The following is a 20,947-nucleotide window of genomic DNA, read 5'->3' as shown; positions in this document are numbered from 1 at the left end:
TTGCTCGTTTGCTAAATCTCATGTAGAATGGACAATTGTCATCACACTTAGCCACAGTACATAAGGGGCGGTTTTGTAGTTTTTAAACATAGGGGGCCAAAATCGCAACTTTTGCAAACATAGGGGGCCAAAAGTGCTATTAAGCCTTTTTCTTTTTCTTTTTTTTCAAAAAAAAAAAAAAAAAGAAAAAAACAAAAATGAATTAAAAAAAATAAATTAAATTCCACGTGGCACCTGACATAAGTGATGTGGGTGCCATGTCAGCGTGGACCAGGTCAAAATTGACCATGGGGGCCAAAAGTGCAACGAAACCAATACATAAGGGGCGGTTTTGTAGTTTTTAAACATAGGGGGCCAAAATCGCAACTTTTGCAAACATAGGGGGCCAAAAGTGCTATTAAGCCTTTTTTTAACTGTCATAATATCCCCTTCAAACAAATGAAAAACGCAAGTCTCACGTTTGTTACAAACCATCACAAAACAAGCTTAAGGGTGGTTCAAGACCATCATTAAACCCCTTGCGACAGTTCTAACGACATTTTTTCAACCGTCACAAAATTACATGGCGCCACATATTTCCTCAAATGTTACAAAAGCGTCAGAGATGAATAATTCCGACGATTTGTACCATTGTAAACCCACTTTTTAACTATCACAAAGAACTTTTTTTGTTGTAGTGAACCAACCCCGACTTTCCTACCTTGAACAAGCATATCATTCTTATATGCTCTCCTAATCGATACGCCACTGCGAGAAATAAGAAAGGATGAAGGGGGTCCCCGCCTCCTTGTTTGATACTTCTTTGAATATTGGTCTCTTGAGTCAAACTCAAATTAACAAGGATAGAGACTTATGTGAAAAAACATACACACGAATCCAAGACTGTCACATCACACAAAACCCAAACCTCTTCGTCATTTAAAATAGAAAATTCCAACTAACCGAGTCACAAGGTGGGGTTTAGCATGGGAAAGGGAAGTTGTTTCCCATGATGGGAAAGTGTTTTTTTTACCATTAGATTAAAGAGATGCGCACATTTTATGATGGTCTATCCGCACCATATATTTCACATTGTCTTCTCCATCTTAGCTCACACTTCTCTCAGATCTAGATTTCTCACTCTTGTTGTTTGTTGTGCGATCAGATCTCAAAACGACAAAAACCCATTAATTTCTCAAAACCCAATTGATCTAAGTTTTTTTCCGTGTTATTTTTGTTTTATAATCAGACTTATATGTTTTTTTTAACAATAATCAGAATTATATGTTAAGAAAGTAGTATCGAATTTTCACTCTCGTTTTGGTATTTTGGTTTTGTATTAGCTCACATATATTGTTCTTCATGGAATTCACTAGTTTTAATATATGAATCTCGTTCTGATGTGGTTAATTAAAAAATAAGTTGCTTAATCCAACAAAGTTGAACAAATCTAAACCTACTGCATTCATGTTGAACAAATTTTTGGATGTGAACTGAGATTCGTTGTTAATTAGAGGTATTGAAGGTTTTCTTTGTAATGGGTTTGGAACAGATCCAGTGAGGTGGTGGTGGGGCAAGGAGGCAGATGAGTGGTTAGATTAAATACTGACAGTCCATGATAAAGATGTGTTTTTCACTAGATCTAATGGTTAGAAAAAAGTTTTCTCATGGTGGGAAAAACTAGCCTTTCCCATGCTAAACGGCACAAACCTTCTTACTATAATATTTGGCTCCCACCCTGAAGTCGTGGTGAAACTTTTTCTAGACCACACACATTTCTCAAGAAAAACTCAAATGCCACCACCAAACTTTTATAGAGCATATTTTCTGATGACCACATTTCCATAACTCGATTTTGGGGTACGAGAGCATAGACATGCGTCTGTGATCACTCTCGTCGGGTTCAAAAGCATTTCTTAACAAACCTCCTTCATGGTTTTCGTTGGAAGGACCGTGGTCGAATGAGATTTAACAAACCTCCTTTATGGTTTATGAATGCTAATAGTATTCGTGTATTATCCATGAAAATATGAACTGTTTTGTTCTTAGCAAATGTGACATAACTATTTATGTTGGATTCACTCTGCTTTTGTTGGATGTTTTACCCATGTTAATTTTTCATTTGTGTTCTTCAAGGCCTTGTTAATAATTTAATTATTTAAGATTATCTTTGTAAAATTATTTAGCAGTTTCACACTAATTTCAGACTCTTGTAGAGAGCTTAATACTTTAATTTGTCACCTGGGTAATAAAAGAAGCAAATAATAAGTCCATCTTCAAAATTGTTTCATTTCGGAAACATCATTTGATATGGTGTTGACTTGGAAACATCATCAACTCAGTTATAAAATGTTATCACTACTATCTATATTCATTGGTTTAAAAGGGAACGGAGTGTGTCAAAACCGAACCAACCCAATAGAAAAACCGCAAACCGAACCAATCCAAATCGAAACCGCAAAAAACCGCATTTAGTTCGGATGTAATCGGATCATTTTCTTGCTCAACCGCATGGTTTGGTTTGATTTACGATTTTCATTTTACCAACCGAACCAAACCAAACCGCAACGTAAGAAAAATGTTAAACATATTTCACCTATACCAATACTCATAGAAACTCAATGAAAACATTATAAAATGACATTTTTTCTCTTGTTAGATTCTTTCTTTACTTTTTATTTAAGGGTAATGTTAACCAGTGCCCCCGGGGCACTGGTTAAGAAGTCAAATGTAGTAAGAATTGCATTGAAACTTGTACTGTCAACTCTTCAAAAACATAAAAAGTGTTACTTTTATTTTAAAATTTTCTTTTTTTAGTTTCCTTAACCAGTGCCCCCGGGGCACTGGTTAACATGACCCTTTATTTAAAAACGTATTTATGTGCTACTTGAAATTTTTGAGAATGATAAAATCTTAGTCTTTTGCATTTCTTACAAAATAGGATTACGTTTTGTCCATGTTTTTAACTTTGTCTATGTTGTTGGAAACATTGTAAAATGAAAATGAAATTGTAATATTTGATGAAATTTAAAACATTGCTGAAAATATGTTGTGTTTAAGCTTTTTAACTTCATTTTAATTTTGGAAACAAAAAATTGTATCGTCTCAAAAAAAAAACCGCACCAACCGATCCAACCCAAACCGCATTGGTTTGGTTTGGTTTGGTTCAGATTTTATTTTTAAAGTCAACCGAACCAAACCAAACCGCATGTTTCTTTATCTTGCGTTTCGGATGACTTTTCCCCTCAAAACCGAACCAAACCGCACCACGAACACCCCTATTTTAAAGTGAGTAAAGTATAAAGTAAGAAAATCAAAAGTTATTATTATAACAAACTTATGATTTGTTATTATATATTTATAATATCTACCTTTAATTTGTTAGTTAGCGGTTGATACTGTCCACTTTACACTCTACAGTAAGTTGCTCACTTTAAAGAGTTGAATCCTAGTAAAACATGTTTTATTTGAGGTGAATTTGATCTCAAAGATCATTCGCAATAAATAAAGCGGACTGATTTTTGAGATGAACCAACACAAAACCTTGAGGACGGATCAGTGATCCAAGTTCTTAGAAAGAACAACTCCAAAATGTATACGTAAATAAGTGTTATCAAATTATTAAGAACACTAACAATAATGTAATTTTATCAAAAATAATAGTAAGATGTAATGGAAAACTCATATTTCTTTACCGATTAGGTTAAATCACACTACGAACACCCCCTATGAAAAACATAAATAAGGCAGAAAACCAATACAAAATGTGTGCTTTCAAAATTAGTTTTCAATATTTGGTCAATTATTAATATCAGTAATTTAATGAATAAAACTTAGATTCATTTTTTTAAAGTATTTTTTGTATGATTCTTAACTAAATTATACTTTTTATAACTATAACAAACTTTAAAAAAATTGCAAATGTATAAAAACCATGAGTATTTTAGTTTCGTTTGAAAAAGCACTAAAGAAGTGCACTCACACATATAAGAAACTGAGCAGCTGCCCCCACTACATCATTTGTTTCTTTTGCAGATTAATAAGTTATTTTATTTTTGTCCTATTAATAATATTAAGTGTTGTTCCCAATTAAAATATTGAATAATTCATTTCTTCAAAAAAAAAAAAATTGAATGATTCAAGTTATGAAGTACTATCAAATGTGCAATTATATAAGAGATGAATTTTTTAATGATATTTTGATCACATACACAGATCGAGATGTTTCTTATTGTACTAAAAATAAAATAAAAATTATACGACAGTTTTAAACAAAGAGAAATTTTAATTAGTAGATGTTTGATTGTTTGGGTTGGATAGCTTAATTGATTTGAACTAAACGATAAAGAATTAAAGATTTTGGGTTCAAACTCTAAAAAGAATAAAAAAAAACTAACAAAACAACTAATAATCACTTATAACTTTTGTCATTAAAAAAAATGTTAAATTGTTTTTTTTTTGGTATAACTATACCAATAAAAAATCAAATACAATTTTTTTTTACTTTTATTGGTCAATTTTTTACCATTAAAATAACATTGATTTAATAAAACTTGTAGCTGGTGCTCGTAAAAAAAAAAAAAAACTAAGCACAAAAAGATAGTAATAACAATATACTATCTTCGTGAGTTTAGCTCAGATGGTAGAGACAATGCATAATATATGCAAGGTCTGGGATTCAAACATCGGTCACCACCAAAAAAAATCCAGCAAGTGTATTTTTACACATTTTCTTCCTATTATACCCTCATTTTAATCCACTAATAAATTCTTATTTTTCTCCACACATTTTCCCTTTCCAATAAATTTAATATTTTATCTTTCTCATGTAACATACAATTGTTAGTTAACGTCAAAAAAAAAATTGTTAGTTACTATCTCTTTCTCCAACAAACTTCTTTTTTTTTTTTTTGCTCTCTCTCATAACAAATAATTGTCAATTTTCTAAATATTGTGCACATCTCTTTAATATTTTTAAGTCAATTTTCAATGAGTCTTCCACTTTTTCTTCCTTTTGAATATTCATGTAGTCTTTTATTTTTCTCTCTCAGATCTGTTCTTTTTTTTTTTTTGCACTTGAAATTTTTAAGAGTTACTACTCATCTTATTTATAGAATTTTAACTCTTCATGGAACCATTATTGTAGGTAACAAAAAAAAATTTAAATTTGAAAATAAAAAGAAACAAACTTTGTTTAAAAAAAACGAACAAACTTTGTTTTAAAAAAAAAAACTAACTTTATTTTTCCAAATATATTGCATTAATTAGTATTAATGAAAAAGTTAAGAGTAATTGACAAAGGTATAATTGACAAATTGTACCCTTAAAATAATAAAACGACAGTTAAATAGAAACACTAAATTTGCAGTTAAACGACACTTAAAAAGGAACGGAGGGAGTATATTATAACAACTAGGGTTCAGATAGACGCTCGGTGTCCGTTTCTCCATTCTTTTTATTGCACTAATACATATAAATTATAATCGGTAGTTTTTGTGAAAAAGTTAAGAGTAATTGACAAAGGTATAATTGACAAATTGTACCCTTAAAATAATAAAACGACAGTTAAATAGAAACACTAAATTTGCAGTTAAACGACACTTAAAAAGGAACGGAGGGAGTATATTATAACAACTAGGGTTCAGATAGACGCTCGGTGTCCGTTTCTCCATTCTTTTTATTGCACTAATACATATAAATTATAATCGGTAGTTTTTGTGAAATTTTGATTTTAAATTTAATATAGATATTTTTTTTAAGGAATTTTTTTTTTGTAGTGGCCGGGGTTTGAACCCCGGACCTTTGCATATTTTATGCATTGTCTCAACCAACTGAGCTAAGCTCACGAGGACTTTTTTTGAAGGAATAATATAGGTATAGATATTTTGCACTTTCAATGAAAAAACAATATAGCAAATATAATATAAATTATTTTTTTAATGAAAATTAGTTTGTTACAATATGAATTTATCTTATATTTACTGTATTATATTTTTTAAAATTAAAATAAAAATCATATAAATTCATGTAGTTTTTTTTGTAGTGGCCGGGGTTTGAACCCCGGACCTTTTGCATATTTTTATGCATTGTCCGATCAACTGAGCTAAGCTCACGAGGATAAATTCATGTAGTTTGTTCCAATATAAATCCATTACGTATTTTATTTGACAAAAAAATGATTTGATATTTCTCCTTTTCTTGATATACCGAAATATTTTAAGAATTTTGATCTGAAATCTCATGATCAATATGTAAAGATTTGCATAAGTAATTTCTAAATCAAAATCTTCCTCTAATGGTTGTAGGGCGTCTCTTAAAAATCTCTTAATTTTGTTAAATTATTTGTTATGATTTTATTTTTATTTATTTATTTATTTATTTATGCAAATGAAATTTCTCACTCTCGAAACCTTATAAAAAAGATTTCACTTCCGAAACCTTGTAAAACCCTATCGGTGCCATTGTTCTTTTTAACTCACTGCCTTCACTTAAACTCATTGCTTGTTGAAAATCACGTCATAATGTTTTTCCATGAAGGAGTGGAATCTAACATGGTTAGCATCTAACTCTAGTATATTTACATTCTTTCTTTTATTTTCTTTGAATATATAGTTCCTTTTTATTCCATATATTATTCACCGACAAACTCTTATTAATCTTCGTACATAACAACTATGACTATTCATTATTTTTTCATGACAGAGTTGTGCTGTTAAAGTGGACACTAACTGCAAAGGATGGTGTCATACTATGACCGAAACACTGAAGAAAATCAAAGGTGTGTTATCTGTTTTCATCTTTAACCATGCTCCTCAGGCTATTACTAATGAAGTTAAGAGGATTCAAAGGTGTGTTATGTGTTTTCATGGCTCGAATGTCACAACCCTTGATCGTGCGCGTATTACTTTGTGGTCTCCTCCCCCCGTGAATTGGATGAAAGTTAACTGTACTGGTGTTGTGACCTTTGCTTCTGGCATGGCTGCTTGTGGTGGAATCATTCGGAGCTATGATGGAAGTATGGTGATGGCTTATGCTCGAAACTTGGGGCGCTGCTCTATAGTCCTTGCGGAGCTTTGGGGAATTTATCATGGATTGGCTCTTGCAAAGAAAAAGGGGATGAGGCATGTGATTATTGAGAGTGATTCTCTTAGGGCTATCAATATGATCCAGGGTTATGTTTCTCCGTCAAGTACCTATTATCAGATTGTTCGCCAGATCTTTGAACTCAGCTGTGTAATTGATGAAGTCAAGTGGATACATGTTGCTCATGAAGCTAATCAAGTAGCTGATTCTCTCGCCAAACACGGGCTTAGTTTAGACTCTGATCAGTTAAATGTTTTTCATGTTGTCCCAGATTTTCTGGCTGATTCTCTTAAAGGTGATTTGCCTAAGTCGTTTTATAGTTTGTTTTGAGCTTTGATTCCTCTATTTCACAAAAAAAAAAAAAAAAAAAAAATGCAAATGATAGTCTCATACTATGACCAAAATACTGAAGAAAATCTAAGGTGTGTAATGTGTCTTTTTTGTCTATTTTATTTTGGATTCAGTTAGTGTAGGTTTTGTTCTTTTAAGATTTTCTAAAATTTGCTTCCATTTTCTCTTTCAAAACTTATTGTGTTTTGTCCCTTGCTTTATGCAGTTATTTTTTCCAAGTCTTTTAGAATAGGTTGTTTGTGGTCCTTGAGATAGACATAAAAAAAGTACTATAATCATTTTTGAAGAACCACAAACATTATATTTTAAAAACAATATTTTGATTGCCCCTACAGACTACACCATCTGATATCCCACTACAAACCCTAACCCTCCAACGTCATTTAACTAAAAGAGCAAGGTTAACAAGACACAAATTTCTCACCCCGAGTCCGCCTTAGCTCTTAGACTTACAAACCTCTGAACACCCAAACACGCAAAATCTTGGTAGCGCCCCTTAGAACTACTCAAAGGAAGCGTCTATGAGGAGTACGATCCTTTTCCACACCTTAGAGTTTATGTACAGATTGATTTATGTTCGATTCACCTTCTTTGGTTGGATGTTTTACCCATATTAATTTTCATTTGTGTTTTTTAAGGCCTTGCTAATCATTATTTAAGTTTGGCTTCTCTTTTTATAATTATTTAGCAGTTTCACACAAATTTCATACTCTTGTAGAGAGATTAGTACTTTTGTTACCTGCATAGTAAAAGAATCTAAAATATCTTTGCTGCCTGTTTTTTGTCCAACCCAGGAAACATTTTGCTCTACTTAAAATATTAAAATGTCTCAGCATTTTAACTATTTGTATGTGGTTTTTGATATAGAAATGCACAAGGCTAAGTGCTGGAGTTAGCTATTTGTCTCTACCTAATTTGTAAAATGCATAAGGCATGTATTTTATTTTAGTTGATGAGTTTCATATGTCACCGACTATAGTACTTGTCGACATTTTCATATGTTGTGGACCAAAAGTTAATCTAAATTAGAACTAGGACTAAAGCTGCCTAAAGACATTCTTGCCATGTTGGTCCTTGCATCGATTTCTTCTTTCTTACATTAACAACCCGATCCTTGTATGCCTCAACTGGTGTTACTGCCATGGCTTTTCTATCTGGTTTTGGTGTTGTGCTGTAAACATGCCACAATACCATGTTGTTGGGAGAACTTATCAATGGGTAGTTTTGATTTGTGACAAGTAATGATACAGGCAATCAAAAAGTGTAAGAATCTAAATAAAAAGGAAATCATATGAAAGAAATGGTGAAACCTTAGATTGGGATCGATGTTTGATTCACCTAGCTTTAATAGACTCATGATCCTGTTCGTTTGCCTGACCTATATTGTCAAATGTCAGCTACTGCTTTTAAAATTGATAGCATTCATGAACATGATTGTTAACTAGATTAGGTTGCTGATAATTTAGAAAGTCTATTTTCTTTCCTGCTAACAAGATAGTTTTGCTAGTCCTTCAAAAAAAGTTAGTTTTACTATAGGTTCTATGGCATTGAGAAGTTTTTGTGCAATTTAATATCCAATCTTTTCCAATAGGGTCAAGCATGAGTTAATTGAAACAAATTTAGAAGGGATCATGAATTGTTAATGAGCAAGTCTTAATTTTACAGTATTTGGTAGATCGTCTACATGTCAAACTATCTTGAAAAGGAGTGGTTTATGTTCAACTCATCCCTAAAGGGATCGAGTATAGTGAAACTCTACCCAAGAGGGATTGGGTAAGGAATTGTCTAAGCATCAAACTATCTTGAAAAAGGAGAAGTTTACATAAAGATCTCCTATAAAAGGATCGAGTATGGTGAAACTCTCCCCCAGTAGAGATCATGTAAAAAATCGTCCAAACGTCAAACTATCATAAAATAGAGTAGTTTACATAAAGCTCTTCCCAGAGAAGGGATCAAGTCAAAATCAACTAAGTTTTCAAACACGTAAAAATTCCCTTCGAGATGGGATAGATTATAAGAAAAGCCTCCTAAAGGTATTGAACAAAAATGACAAACTAGATGCAAATACAAATAGAGGAAGTTGTAGCCTATGCGTTGAACTAATAAGTTGAACGCCCACGAAAACAAATACCCTCTAAGTGGGATGATCGATGACATGCACAATGTTGGAATAGTTTCTACAACTTTAAAACGTTACTATCTCAAAAAGGACTAGAACCCTCCTGTGAGGATGATGACACCCTCTACGTTTAATTAAGAACCTAGAGAATTGAAACTTTATATCTCATCTATAGGGGGTTGTATTGAATTGAGATTTTGAAGGATTGTTTTGGCAAAAAAAATCTTAAAGATTTTAAAAGACTTTGTGTGATTGTATTGATTTTTTAAGATTTTAAAAGACTTTATTTAAAAGACTTTTCACAATCAGGAATTTCAAATCAAAATTTGAATGGATTTGTAATATAAACTTTTAAGATTTCAAAGGATTTTATGAGATTTTAAGATTTGAAAAGTTTGTATGATTCTTAAGAAAAATTCAATATTAACAGAGTGAATAATTGATGATAAAATAATACTAATAATTGTTGGTTAACAACAAAATAACATAAGGTTGTCAACAAAAATTATCTGCTGAAAATCAAATAATTATTATAAATTAGAAAAACAAATTGACTTAAAAAAATTACACTTATGAATTTGCAATAGTGAAATACAAGTTTTTTCTAGACTGGGATGTACATTGGATCTCCACACAACAGCAATGGTTATGTGGATACAAATTCACTGCATGTTTATAAAAGTGAGAAAAGGTGAAATGCTCCACATGACACCATTTTTCTTGACTGGAATGTGCACATAAGGGGTAAGCAGACAAACGACGAAGGAATAAAAAAAAATATAGAACAATAAAAAAATCTCAAGGCTATGTGTGGGAGACAGAAAAGTCTCAAGGCTAGGCGTGAGATTGTTAGCAGGTACATTTTACACTAAACAATCTCACAAAATCCATTACTCACAACAATCCATTAAAATCCGTAGAATTTTGAATACTGGTAGACAATTTTTAAGTTATGCAAAATCTCAATTGAATGTCACTGGATTTTATTGGACTCATTAAAAAATCTTGAAAATCTTAATTGAATACCATAAGAATGTTTTACATTCCTTAAAAATCTTGATTGAATATATTGAAGATCTACATCTTTGAAATTGCAACAAATTTGAATGGTGTTACGCCATTTAATATTGTATGTTACATCAATTAAAACATACCAAATCACCATTTTTACCGGTTAAGAAATTTGGGCTAGAAACCAAAATTGATGGATTTTAAAATAGGTAGATCAATTCTACGAGAGGGCAACATTAGCAGAGCCAAAATTGTAATTAAAACTTTTTTTAAGAAATATAGTTTAAAACTTCTTTGCCAATTAGGGTAAGAAAAATATTAGCTTTTTTAATGCGTAATTTAATACTTCTTTACCAATTAGGGTAAGAAAAATATTAGTTTTTTTCATGCGGAAGTTACTTTGTATCCAAGGTTTTATTGTACAACACCAAATTCGCAAAATCCTAATATTAACCGACTAATACCAAATTCATCGGATTCATAGAGTGTGCCTTTAAACAAAAAAATCCGACTTTTTGAAAAGAAAAAAAAATCCGACTTAATTTCATCCAATTAAATGGAAATTAATTTGATTGATGTTCAATACCTCAATCCGACTTAATATAATTGCTTTCTATAAAAAGAATAACAATAATAATAATAATAATAATAATTATAATATAGATTTGCTATAATTTTTTTTAAGGAAGATTTGCTATAACTTGAAGTCGAAGGAACTATTTTTTTTAATCAACCGACTCATATAATTTGCAAATCACAATCTTCTATAAGTTGGCGTCAGGTATCCCCAAAAAAAACTCATAATTTAATGAAAATGATTTTCTTTTAAGGAAATGAAATTGATTTTTTTTATTTATATCCATGAAAAAAAATATATGAAAACTTTCAGTCGGTAAAAATACAAATTAAAACCCATCAAAAAAAATAGAAATTTTATTCTATAAAACCCTGTCATGTGTAACCCTGCTTTGTGTCTTTTGCTCACTTCTCACTTTCAATTTTTTTCAAGTTTCAACTTATTGCTTTCTTTGAAAATCACAACCTCATAATGTTTTCTCATCATAAAAAAGAAGGAGTGAAATCTAACATGGTTAGCACCTATACTTTATTACATTTACATTCATTTTTTCATATTCTTTGAATATATAGTCCATTTTATTTCATACTCACCGTATAAACTTTGGTGAACTTCATCTATGCGTATATAACCATCTTTTTTCTTTTTCCTTCATGACAGACTTGTGCTTTAAAAGTAGATACTAATAGCAAAGGATGGTCCGAGACTATGACGAAGATACTTAAGAAAATCAAAGGTACAGTTAAAACTCTATAAATTAATAACGTCGGGACTGGAGAAATTTATTAATTTAGAGAGTTATTAATTTATCGATAAATTAATAATTATTAATTTAAAGAGTTTTTAAGTAATTATACTGTACATACCAAACAAAAAGGCAAATTAGTCTATGCCTCTTAGAATTACGTTGCAGCGAATCTTGAGACTCAACGTAAATTAGTAACTACTTTGTTCATATGCATTGGAAATCAATAATGACTTTTGAAGTACAGTAAATGTATACAAGAGGAACAAATGTGTTCAATGTATTCTTAATATATTTTTTTCAGTTTCTATGAATTATTAATTTATGATTTTTTGGGACCGAAAATTATAAAGGGATCTCCTGAAAAATTATTATCTTATTATTTTATCGAGTTTTTCAATTTTTTACATTGGCCCAAGTCGGGACCGGACAAATTTATTATTTTAGAGAGTTTATTAATTTACCGAGTATTAAATTAAAGAGTTTCTACTGTATTTCTTATGCATCTTCTTTGTCTATATTTTATTTTAGATTAATGTTTTTTTTTTCTTTTCATGGAGACAGGGGAGAAAGCCCCAAGAACCCGTCCCCAAAAAATAAATGTTTAATTATATGTTAGATTTATTCGTCATTTCACACAATAGAAATTTTCTAATATGCAATGATTACACTAATGTTTTAACAGTGTTCGTGTCAAAAAAAAAAATAATGTTTTAACAGTGTATTGTACTATTTATGGTTAAAAAAAATTTACCAAGTAATTGATTAAAAGTAATGGATATTTAATTATTTTTGGTGTAATTACAATTGGCCTCATCATGTACAGATCACTTAGTTTTGATCCCTTCATCAAATTTTTGTACTTCAAAATTACGATTACTTAAAAACTAAAAATAAAATCAAAGGTATTTTTAACCCTAATTAAATTTTACAATATTAAACAACACAAAATAAACATTAATATAAGAATTATTATTATTTTTTTTCTGCTGTTATTGTTGTTGTATTTTTAACCCTAATTAAATTTTACAATATTAAACAACACAAAATAAACATTAATACAAGAAGGATTATTATTATTATTATTATTATTATTATTATTATTATTATTATTATTATTATTATTATTATTATTATTATTATTATTTTTATTTTTATTTTTATTTTTTTTTTGCTGTTGTTATTGTTGTTGTTGTGTGTTAACCCTCCTTTTCAAGAGGAAAAGGGATCCTAATAAACCGGAGTTCGGTCATAAGGTAGGTAAAGTCGGCCAAAAATTAAACTTGGAATTAGTAAATCAACTAGTAGAAAAATTAACGAGTGTCCCCGTGAGCTTACCTAGGTACATTGCATAATTTATGCAAGGGTCGGGGTTCGAAACCCGGACACCCCACTTCTCCACATTTAATTGTGTGAGCTCTAGTCACTAGGCTACTAGACCAAAAAAAAATAACGAGTAAATATATACTACCTATCATAAAAAGATTTACAATAATATAGCATTACTTCTCTAAAAAAATTACTCTACTAATTAATTTAAAATAATAAATTTGAAGGCTAAAAAAAATTGAGGTCCAACTGTCCAAGAAAGCTGCTCACTTGGCATCACCTTGGACCGGCCCTGGGACAATATGAGTGGCAATGAGTGAGAATGTACTCTTGCCCCCCGCCCCATTTACATCCCTATTTTTTGTCCTACAAAAATTCTAATATTTTTAGAATATGTTGTATGCGGTTAGTTCAAAGAGAGATATGCTGAAGGGTTGAATGGATGTATAAAAATTTGGGGAGATCAAATATTATTGTTGCTTTTAAAATATTCCTTTTGTGTTTTCTAAGTATTTTGGTACATATTGTTTGTGGCCCTTATTTTCATATTGTTTCCTAAGCAGATATCAACCAAGTTGTAAAATGGATTTTCAAAAACTACAAATGACTTTCTTTTCAAAAGAAATTACAAAAATCAGGAGATGGAAACATGTCACTTTTAAATACTTTTTTTTAGATGAAAAATGTATTTAATCCTTTTATATTAAATCAACTGTTCTTTATTTTATTTTTTTTCTCAATAAAATGTTGGAATATATGTTTTATGTTAATGATAGGCTTGAGCTACAACTTGGATACGAAGGAAGGAATGATATATATTTCAGGCAAGGTAGATTCAAAGAAAATTATAAAGATGGCTGGTAAGCATGGAAAGAAAGTGGAGCTTTGCTGGATTAATAGTATGGAAGGTAACAGTTATGCAAATATGGATATGCCTATGTCTTCTTCTGCTTATCCACAGTATCAAGGAGGATACTACCCTCCTCCACCACCTCCTCCTCCACCAATGCCTTATTATCAGTACAATAATTATGATTCTATGTATGCCATTTATCCCCTTCAGCAACATGGTTATCCTTTACATTACTATTAGTAGTATTACTTTCGGTGTTCTTTTTTTTTTTTAATTAGGTCCTCTGGTATGGTGCAAATCCTCCTTGCTATCATATTAGAATTAAGTTGCTTAAAGTTTTGTCATGCTAGTATGGTTTTGGACACATTTTTGTAAGGTCGGTAAAATACTCTTGTGATTGTGAACCGGATTTTGTTAGGTTCACAATTATAAACTTTTGATGTTACCTATTGTTGGTTTTATAGAACTGAGATTATGCAAAACAAAGTTGTCTTGGTTCATATAATATATGTAAGTATATTGAAATTGTCTTCGGATTAACAATGAAATGTAAAATTATATTTATCATCATTAAGCTGATTGAAATTATCATTACACAATTGAACAGAGCAAAAACTGCTGAAACAATGGGTTTCCCTTTTGTTTTACTCGAGGGAAATGGTATTTATAGCGAAAAGTGGGATGGTGAATGCATGAATGGATAAATTGTCATGTTAATTGGTTGATTTGGTAACCGTGAATCCCTCGTGAGACAAACTGTCGCGGGATACAGCACTCCTCTTTACTTAATGTACAGTTATACACATCAAAATGCTGACCACAGCTCTTGTGGCAGATAAAAAGACACTAATATTTACATGTAAAGCAAACATAGTCAAGTCACTTCCATTTACTCTTGATCAGTTTTTATGTTTTAGTGTTTAGGTAAATTCTCCTGTCAATGCAAAAGTAGCTCTTTGAATGGCTCTTGTAACCCTCCAGATCTCACGTTGGATTTCTGCTAGCCTTTCTCTTTCACTTGTGCCAGTTGACCTAGTCATAGAATCCGCAATCCCAGGGAAAAAATCCAATTTCTCTGCATCGTTGGGAGGCCCAAAAACCTATTAAACAGGATTATAGAAAGTCAGTTTAAGCATAATAGTAATGGGTTAGTAATTAGTATTTAGTAGCAAGCATACAAAGGAGACAAATTACTTAATGATAAGGATAGGTAACAAATTGACAGTTTGGAAATTGCGGCCGGAAGAACATATATCAAGTTTGGAAGATGCAACAAAGAATGAACTATACTCTTGCACAATAAAATTCACATTTTGCAGAATGTTTCTAACTTTGAAGATAGTAACTTTAAACAGGTAAAGAGTTTTCCAGTATACAAATAAGTAAATAAACAACAACACTCACAAGATGCTTGAACCACTGCTTTCCCTTAAGTCCATCTCCATCTAGGAAGCCTTTTTCAGCAAGCATTAATCTATCATTCATAGCTCGTCTTTTCATATCCACAAATTGACCTGAAGTTTCTACCAATTTAAGTTCCTGTGGTTCAAAACAAAGACAAGTATAAATATATGGGTAGATAGGAGACATTATAGAATTTTAGAAGGGATTCATACACGTGATGTGCTTTTTTTTTTTCTTTCTTTACTTTACCTTTAATTCATCATCAACTTCTTCGGCAGCAGAAGCAAATTCTTGGATTGATGTTGACAACGGATGCAGAGACATTTTATGGTCTAACATGTTACTCAATTTGTCCCTATACAACTGTCAAAGCAGGGGAAGAATATAAAATTAAGTGAAATAATAAATATTGTGAGAAGCTACTTCACAAAACTGTCGTGAACTGTTTGATTGGCCCGTCACACAATGACCGACCATGTTTTCCATCAAAATCAGGAGTTAAAGAGTTCTCTTTTTTACAGAAACAACTTTTCCATTAAAATCGGGAGTTAAAGTGTTCTCTTTTTTTACAGATACAACACATCAGCTTTATGTATTTTCGCAAAGGTTTCTTTGCTATGTATACAGTAAATATAGTTTACTAATTGTAAAACGTTGCTGTAAAATTAATATATGAATATGAACTCATGTCTTATACTAGACTTCTGTTTTTCATTATTAAATAGCAACACTAAATACAAATCGATAATGTCATGGAATTGATATTAATACAAATTTATTAGGGAGACAGTAACTAGAAAAAAGTTAATTAAATAAGAGGTGAATATAAATGCCTATACCTGTAACTCATTTGCATATGATAGGTAACTGAAAGGAAGAATGGAATCATCGGCCAGGCGAAGGGCTAGAAGGCCCCAAATTTCAGTAACTGATACGACAAAGAACACGTTAACAAATCTTATGATTTCTGCAAGGATTATAAGTTTATCAAAATAAAACCATTTTAAAAGCACAATTAGATGTTATCGAGAAATCTGACCAGCAACATGACGCTGGAAGAATGGATCTCCATACTCTGCCATCCAGTTATAGGAATCGAAAGCAGTGTGATAGACAGGAAAATCTGGGGGGAAAGGAAAGAGATTATTTTATAACATGTTATAAAATATCAGAAGCATATGGTGTGCTAAACCCATTTAATTTTGTATTAAAACAAACAAGATATGCTCAAAGAGTCTGAGGAGTGGTCATTATATATATGGTTCCTAGATGATTTGATTCATAGGCTTGGTTTTTTCCAATCATTCTACTCGTATTGAGGCACAATTTTCAATAAATCAAACAGAATCCTCTAATTCATATTGACGAGGTATGTACCTTTTCCATAATAAATATCAACGGATGGAACCCCGGCATATTGAACAAACGGAGCAAAATCGGAATCAACTCTACCGAGCCTTTGAATCTGCAGTCCGACAAAAAAAAAATGATAAGTAATGTGAATATGATAACAAATTTGAGGCATGAACTCACTTTTACTAACATTTTAAGTGTCTGTATCATATACATGTCAGATATTATCATATATGTACTATTAAAACAACAAAAATGAATCGAGGGTTCATAGTTTCTACGGAACATCCCAAGAACAATAGTGTCAAAAACAAATGTGGCGAAAATGCAGATCAATAAATGCAAACAAATACTTGGAAAGCAGTAACAAAAGTGTTACATTATTGCCTCCATCGGCAGCAGCCCATGACGCGTATACCGATAAACCCTTGGAATCAGGATCCTTGACCTGAAATTAATTAAATGTAGTGTCATGTTTAGAATTACTAAATTACCAAGAGCGAGCAATATGAATATGTGTGTGTGCACGTAAAGAAATATTTGTATGTATGTTTGAATACGAATTTTTCAATGATAGTTACTTAAATACCTTTTTTGTGATCTCCAGAATAAGACTGTCTAGCTGAGGAGTTGAGCCAACAAAGAAACCAGGGCCTTGAACAGCACAATCCACATTTAGGTATGCTACAGCTTTGGAACCCAGATTGATAAGGTTTTGTTCAACCCATTCAGTGGATCCTATCTTCATAAACAGATAAGATTGATTTAGAGAGGATATTTCAGGAAATGACACCATAAGGGAAATAAAGCAAACATGTTTAATTGAATAATTACTATATTTGGCGATTTAAGAACGCATCCAACAATGCCCTAAAGAAAACATAAGTGAGTTGTAGCGCCGCCACATTAAATGTTTGTCATATTCTAATATTTTAAGTCAGTGTCACGAGTTGTAGTGCCACCATAATAAATGTTTGTTGTATTCCAATGTGCCAACATAAAGAAAAGGTTTGAGCCAGTTACAAAAGTTATTTGCTTCTCAAAGAGATTCACTAGAACAGAAACCATCTATCGCACCAGACCATGTGTCGCTCTCCACCACTCGCATCAAACCTAGGTGATTATAGGTAACGGAAGCTCAAATTTGGCGTTAGATATGATGATGGAGATGGACCCATGTGGAAAAAAACAAACCCAATGATTGGATTTTCAAAGAAAACGTCGGTTACACTTACAACGACCTTATTGGAATAGAAACATTTAAAGACATGTTAAAAAGGAAATACTGCCTACCATTCCAAATTCCTCGGCATCCCAACTGCAGAGAACAATTGTCCTCCTTGGCTTCCACCCTGAATGCAGTAGGATAGAGTATCGTCGAGCAATGTCAAGCAAGGCAGCTGTCCCACTGCTGGGATCAACAGCACCATAAGTCCATGCATCTCTATGGTTCCCAAGCAGAACATGGCGATCAGGTTCTTCTGATCCTTTTATGACAGCAAAAACATTTTGAATGGTAGCCACTTTCTTTTCACCCTGAAAAACAGAAAACATGATGAAAAATACATGCAAAACACTATTATCATATTCAGCTATTTTCTCACTAGACTGGATGGGTAAAATTTGAAAAGTCTTTTGACTCAATCAAAGCAACAAAAACAGAAACACATTTGAAAGTACAATGAAATTGGATGGAATAGAGAGTAAAATAAAATTTCCATTTCATTGTTGTGATATTTTTTATGATTGAATATTAATCCATCCCATAGTGAAATATTTCACGCTTCAATTCCATTTTATCCATCCAATTTTGCACAATCCAAACAATGTAACCTAGTACCATTCCACCCCTATTTCATCTTTTTCCTTCAATTATTTTGAATACATCCTCAAATTTACCTATACATAAAATGTACTAGTAAAAAGTAAAAGACACTTATTAGAGCTCAATAAGCAATTTATAGAGCAACTCTTGCATAGCCACAACCCCAAATAAAATTTATTTGGGCACACACACATGATTATTTCTCTTTTAAATTTTCGGAAATGTTTGATATCGCGACAAGAGTTTCACGAATGGTTCACGAATGAGTGATTTACTTCCAATTGCAATTCTTTTTCTTCTAGTTTTCCATTTGAAAAGAAAGATATATCCTAAATATTTTATCCACTTTATTATATGTATCTTATGTATGCAGTGCTAGATCATCACCATGAAAGATGTGTCAATTAACCATTATACCCACAATGGTAGTGAAGATGACACTGGTGATAGCGGTGGTTCCTATCCTAGTGCCTAGAATATATTTTGCACTTTGTGGTAGGTGAATGAGATTTGATTTACTTTATTTTTAAGACAATAAATTATAAGGTTAGGTTTGTAAGTAGAGAGCTTTACTTTGCCTAAAAAAAAGCAGTAAGCAAGTGCGCGCATTCGTGGGAGATTCGCGAGATAATCTTCGCGTTATATAGCATTGCTCTTAAATTTTAATTTTATCTTTCACGTGTGTGCGTCCAAATATTTTTTATTTGGGGTTGTGTCCAACTAAGTATTTCTCCAATTTATAAGCAATTTTGGATAATCAACTTAATTGATTGTTTATCCCCTAAGTGCTTACGTGTAAGCAATTTCTTTATAGCAAAAGATAATATAAAGTCAAACTGATTTCGTAAAAATTATAATATGTTTGAATAAGCTATCCTAAAGAGCTTATAAAAATAAGTTGAAAAAACAACTTAGAAACATGGCATAGTTGTTTTCATTTCCCACAAACAATCTCAAAAGTGCTTATATAAGTTGATAAGCTCGCATAATTCAACTCAAACGCTTGTAAAGAAAAGAAACATAATTCAACCGAAAGAGGTAGTAAGTCAAGTGAAGCCAAGTCAAGGTTGAATTGACAAAGGAATAAAAGCATAATATGACATAACATAGCAACAAAAAGGTTGTTGAAATGGGTACAAAGTACTAACCAAGTAGGTGAAATTGAGCATAGTGGGACCAGGACCAACATGGTTAATACCCTTAGCTCTTAGGGTAGTCCTCCATTCTAAGGGCAGCGGAGTAACACCAAGTGAAGACAAAACAACATGAGCAACATGAGCAGAGAGTGGCATAGATGGAATTTTAGGGAACCTTTTCAAAACTTCATTATCATCCAAACTTAACTTCTCACTACCTTCAACACTACCCCAACCAGGACTAAGTGGGTCCCCTACACCTTTCATCACGTGACCTCTCTCAAACCCATCACGCCACGTGTCATTCTCATCGTTGTAAACCAAAACCGCTACAGCCCCGTTTTCCTCAGCCTTCTCAACCACCGTGTTCCTCCCTAAACCACCACCTTTTCTTACTATCACTATACATCCCTTAACGCTTACGCCAACTGCACGGTAGTCTCTATCTCTTCCGTAGTTGACAAACACCGCCTTAGCGTAAACTGAACCGGATGGTGAATAAGCGTGGTAGGCATGAACCATGTCTGAACTAGGTGAACCCGGTTCGGTTAATGGAAGGTTGGAAGATGAACCGTCGGTAAAGTGCATGGAGAGTGAAGAGTGTAATGGATAAGAGAGAAGAACGTTGTAAGATGTTGTGTGGGTTTTAAGGTTTAAGGAAGTGAAGTGGTTGAGGACAAAGTTAGCGGTGTCGGAGTTGGGTTTAGTTCCGGCGAGGTGAGGGTGCATGGTGAGGGTGCGGAGGTAGGAGGAGATGGTGGAGTTGGAAGAAGATGAGAGGAAGAGGTTTTGGAAGGTGGAGGTGTTGTTTGAATGTGGGGGTGTGTGTGGGAAATGAAAGGCGTAGAAACCAAGAATGCATAGGATTAAGAATACTACCATTGTTGTTAAAGGTGATGGCTTTGTTGTTAAGAGATTGTTGGGTTTTGTTGTCATTTTGTGTAGTTGCAGTTGCAGGAGGAGAAGAAGAGGAACAAGAAGATGAAGAGGGTGATTCGTTTTCTGTTTTCAATGGTGAAGTTAATTAACTTAATGATCTTTTATTAGGAGGACACTAGCTTAGCTTGGAGAGTGATGCTTGTTTGTTGTGCGTTATGCTTTTTGATAATGATTTTTTATGCGTAGGAGAGAAAAGATGTAGCATTCTTTACTTTATATTAGGACAAAAACTTAGCTGTTTTA

General features: G+C 32.3%; 2 protein-coding genes across 2 annotated transcripts; one reads left to right on the top strand and one right to left on the bottom strand.

Annotated features, from left to right (window-relative positions):
- Positions 1–11,504: 11,504 nt before the first annotated feature.
- LOC146910927 (heavy metal-associated isoprenylated plant protein 32-like) lies at positions 11,505–14,428 on the top strand. Its single transcript, XM_085725515.1, has 3 exons — positions 11,505–11,633; positions 11,781–11,856; positions 13,971–14,428. Exons 1-3 carry the CDS (start codon positions 11,592–11,594, stop codon positions 14,285–14,287), a joined length of 435 nt encoding a protein of 144 aa, XP_085581641.1. The 5' UTR covers positions 11,505–11,591; the 3' UTR covers positions 14,288–14,428.
- A 308-nt stretch (positions 14,429–14,736) lies between these two features.
- Positions 14,737–20,888, bottom strand: AMP1 (Peptidase M28 family protein). Its single transcript, XM_085725514.1, has 10 exons — positions 19,778–20,888; positions 18,098–18,340; positions 17,394–17,546; positions 17,184–17,252; positions 16,829–16,916; positions 16,491–16,574; positions 16,291–16,379; positions 15,701–15,814; positions 15,452–15,586; positions 14,737–15,147 (listed from the first exon to the last, which is right to left on the bottom strand). The coding sequence occupies exons 1-10, from the start codon at positions 20,699–20,701 to the stop codon at positions 14,968–14,970; spliced, it is 2,079 nt and encodes a 692-aa protein (XP_085581640.1). The 5' UTR covers positions 20,702–20,888; the 3' UTR covers positions 14,737–14,967.
- Positions 20,889–20,947: the final 59 nt, after the last annotated feature.

The sequence above is a fragment of the Medicago sativa genome, chromosome 7 (assembly GCF_051527215.1).
Source record: "Medicago sativa cultivar Bolivia chromosome 7, Bolivia_mono, whole genome shotgun sequence".
Classification (NCBI taxonomy): Eukaryota; Viridiplantae; Streptophyta; class Magnoliopsida; order Fabales; family Fabaceae; genus Medicago; species Medicago sativa.
Note: the sequence above shows the minus strand (reverse complement) of the source record. Positions and strands in the feature narration are given on the sequence as shown.

What these genes read in the sequence shown, in the direction of transcription:
- LOC146910927 (XM_085725515.1), top strand. Translation starts at nt 11,592, where the DNA reads ATGTTTTCTCATCATAAAAAAGAAGGAGTGAAATCTAACATG. An exon ending in AAGGAGTGAAATCTAACATG is followed by an intron (nt 11,634 to 11,780) that starts GTTAGCACCTAT and finishes CCTTCATGACAG; the next exon opens with ACTTGTGCTTTAAAAGTAGA. An exon ending in GATACTTAAGAAAATCAAAG is followed by an intron (nt 11,857 to 13,970) that starts GTACAGTTAAAA and finishes TGTTAATGATAG; the next exon opens with GCTTGAGCTACAACTTGGAT.
- AMP1 (XM_085725514.1), bottom strand. Translation starts at nt 20,701, where the DNA reads ATGACAACAAAACCCAACAATCTCTTAACAACAAAGCCATCACCTTTA. An exon ending in TTCTGGAGATCACAAAAAAG is followed by an intron (nt 17,253 to 17,393) that starts GTATTTAAGTAA and finishes AATTAATTTCAG; the next exon opens with GTCAAGGATCCTGATTCCAA. An exon ending in CTGCCGATGGAGGCAATAAT is followed by an intron (nt 16,917 to 17,183) that starts GTAACACTTTTG and finishes GTCGGACTGCAG; the next exon opens with ATTCAAAGGCTCGGTAGAGT.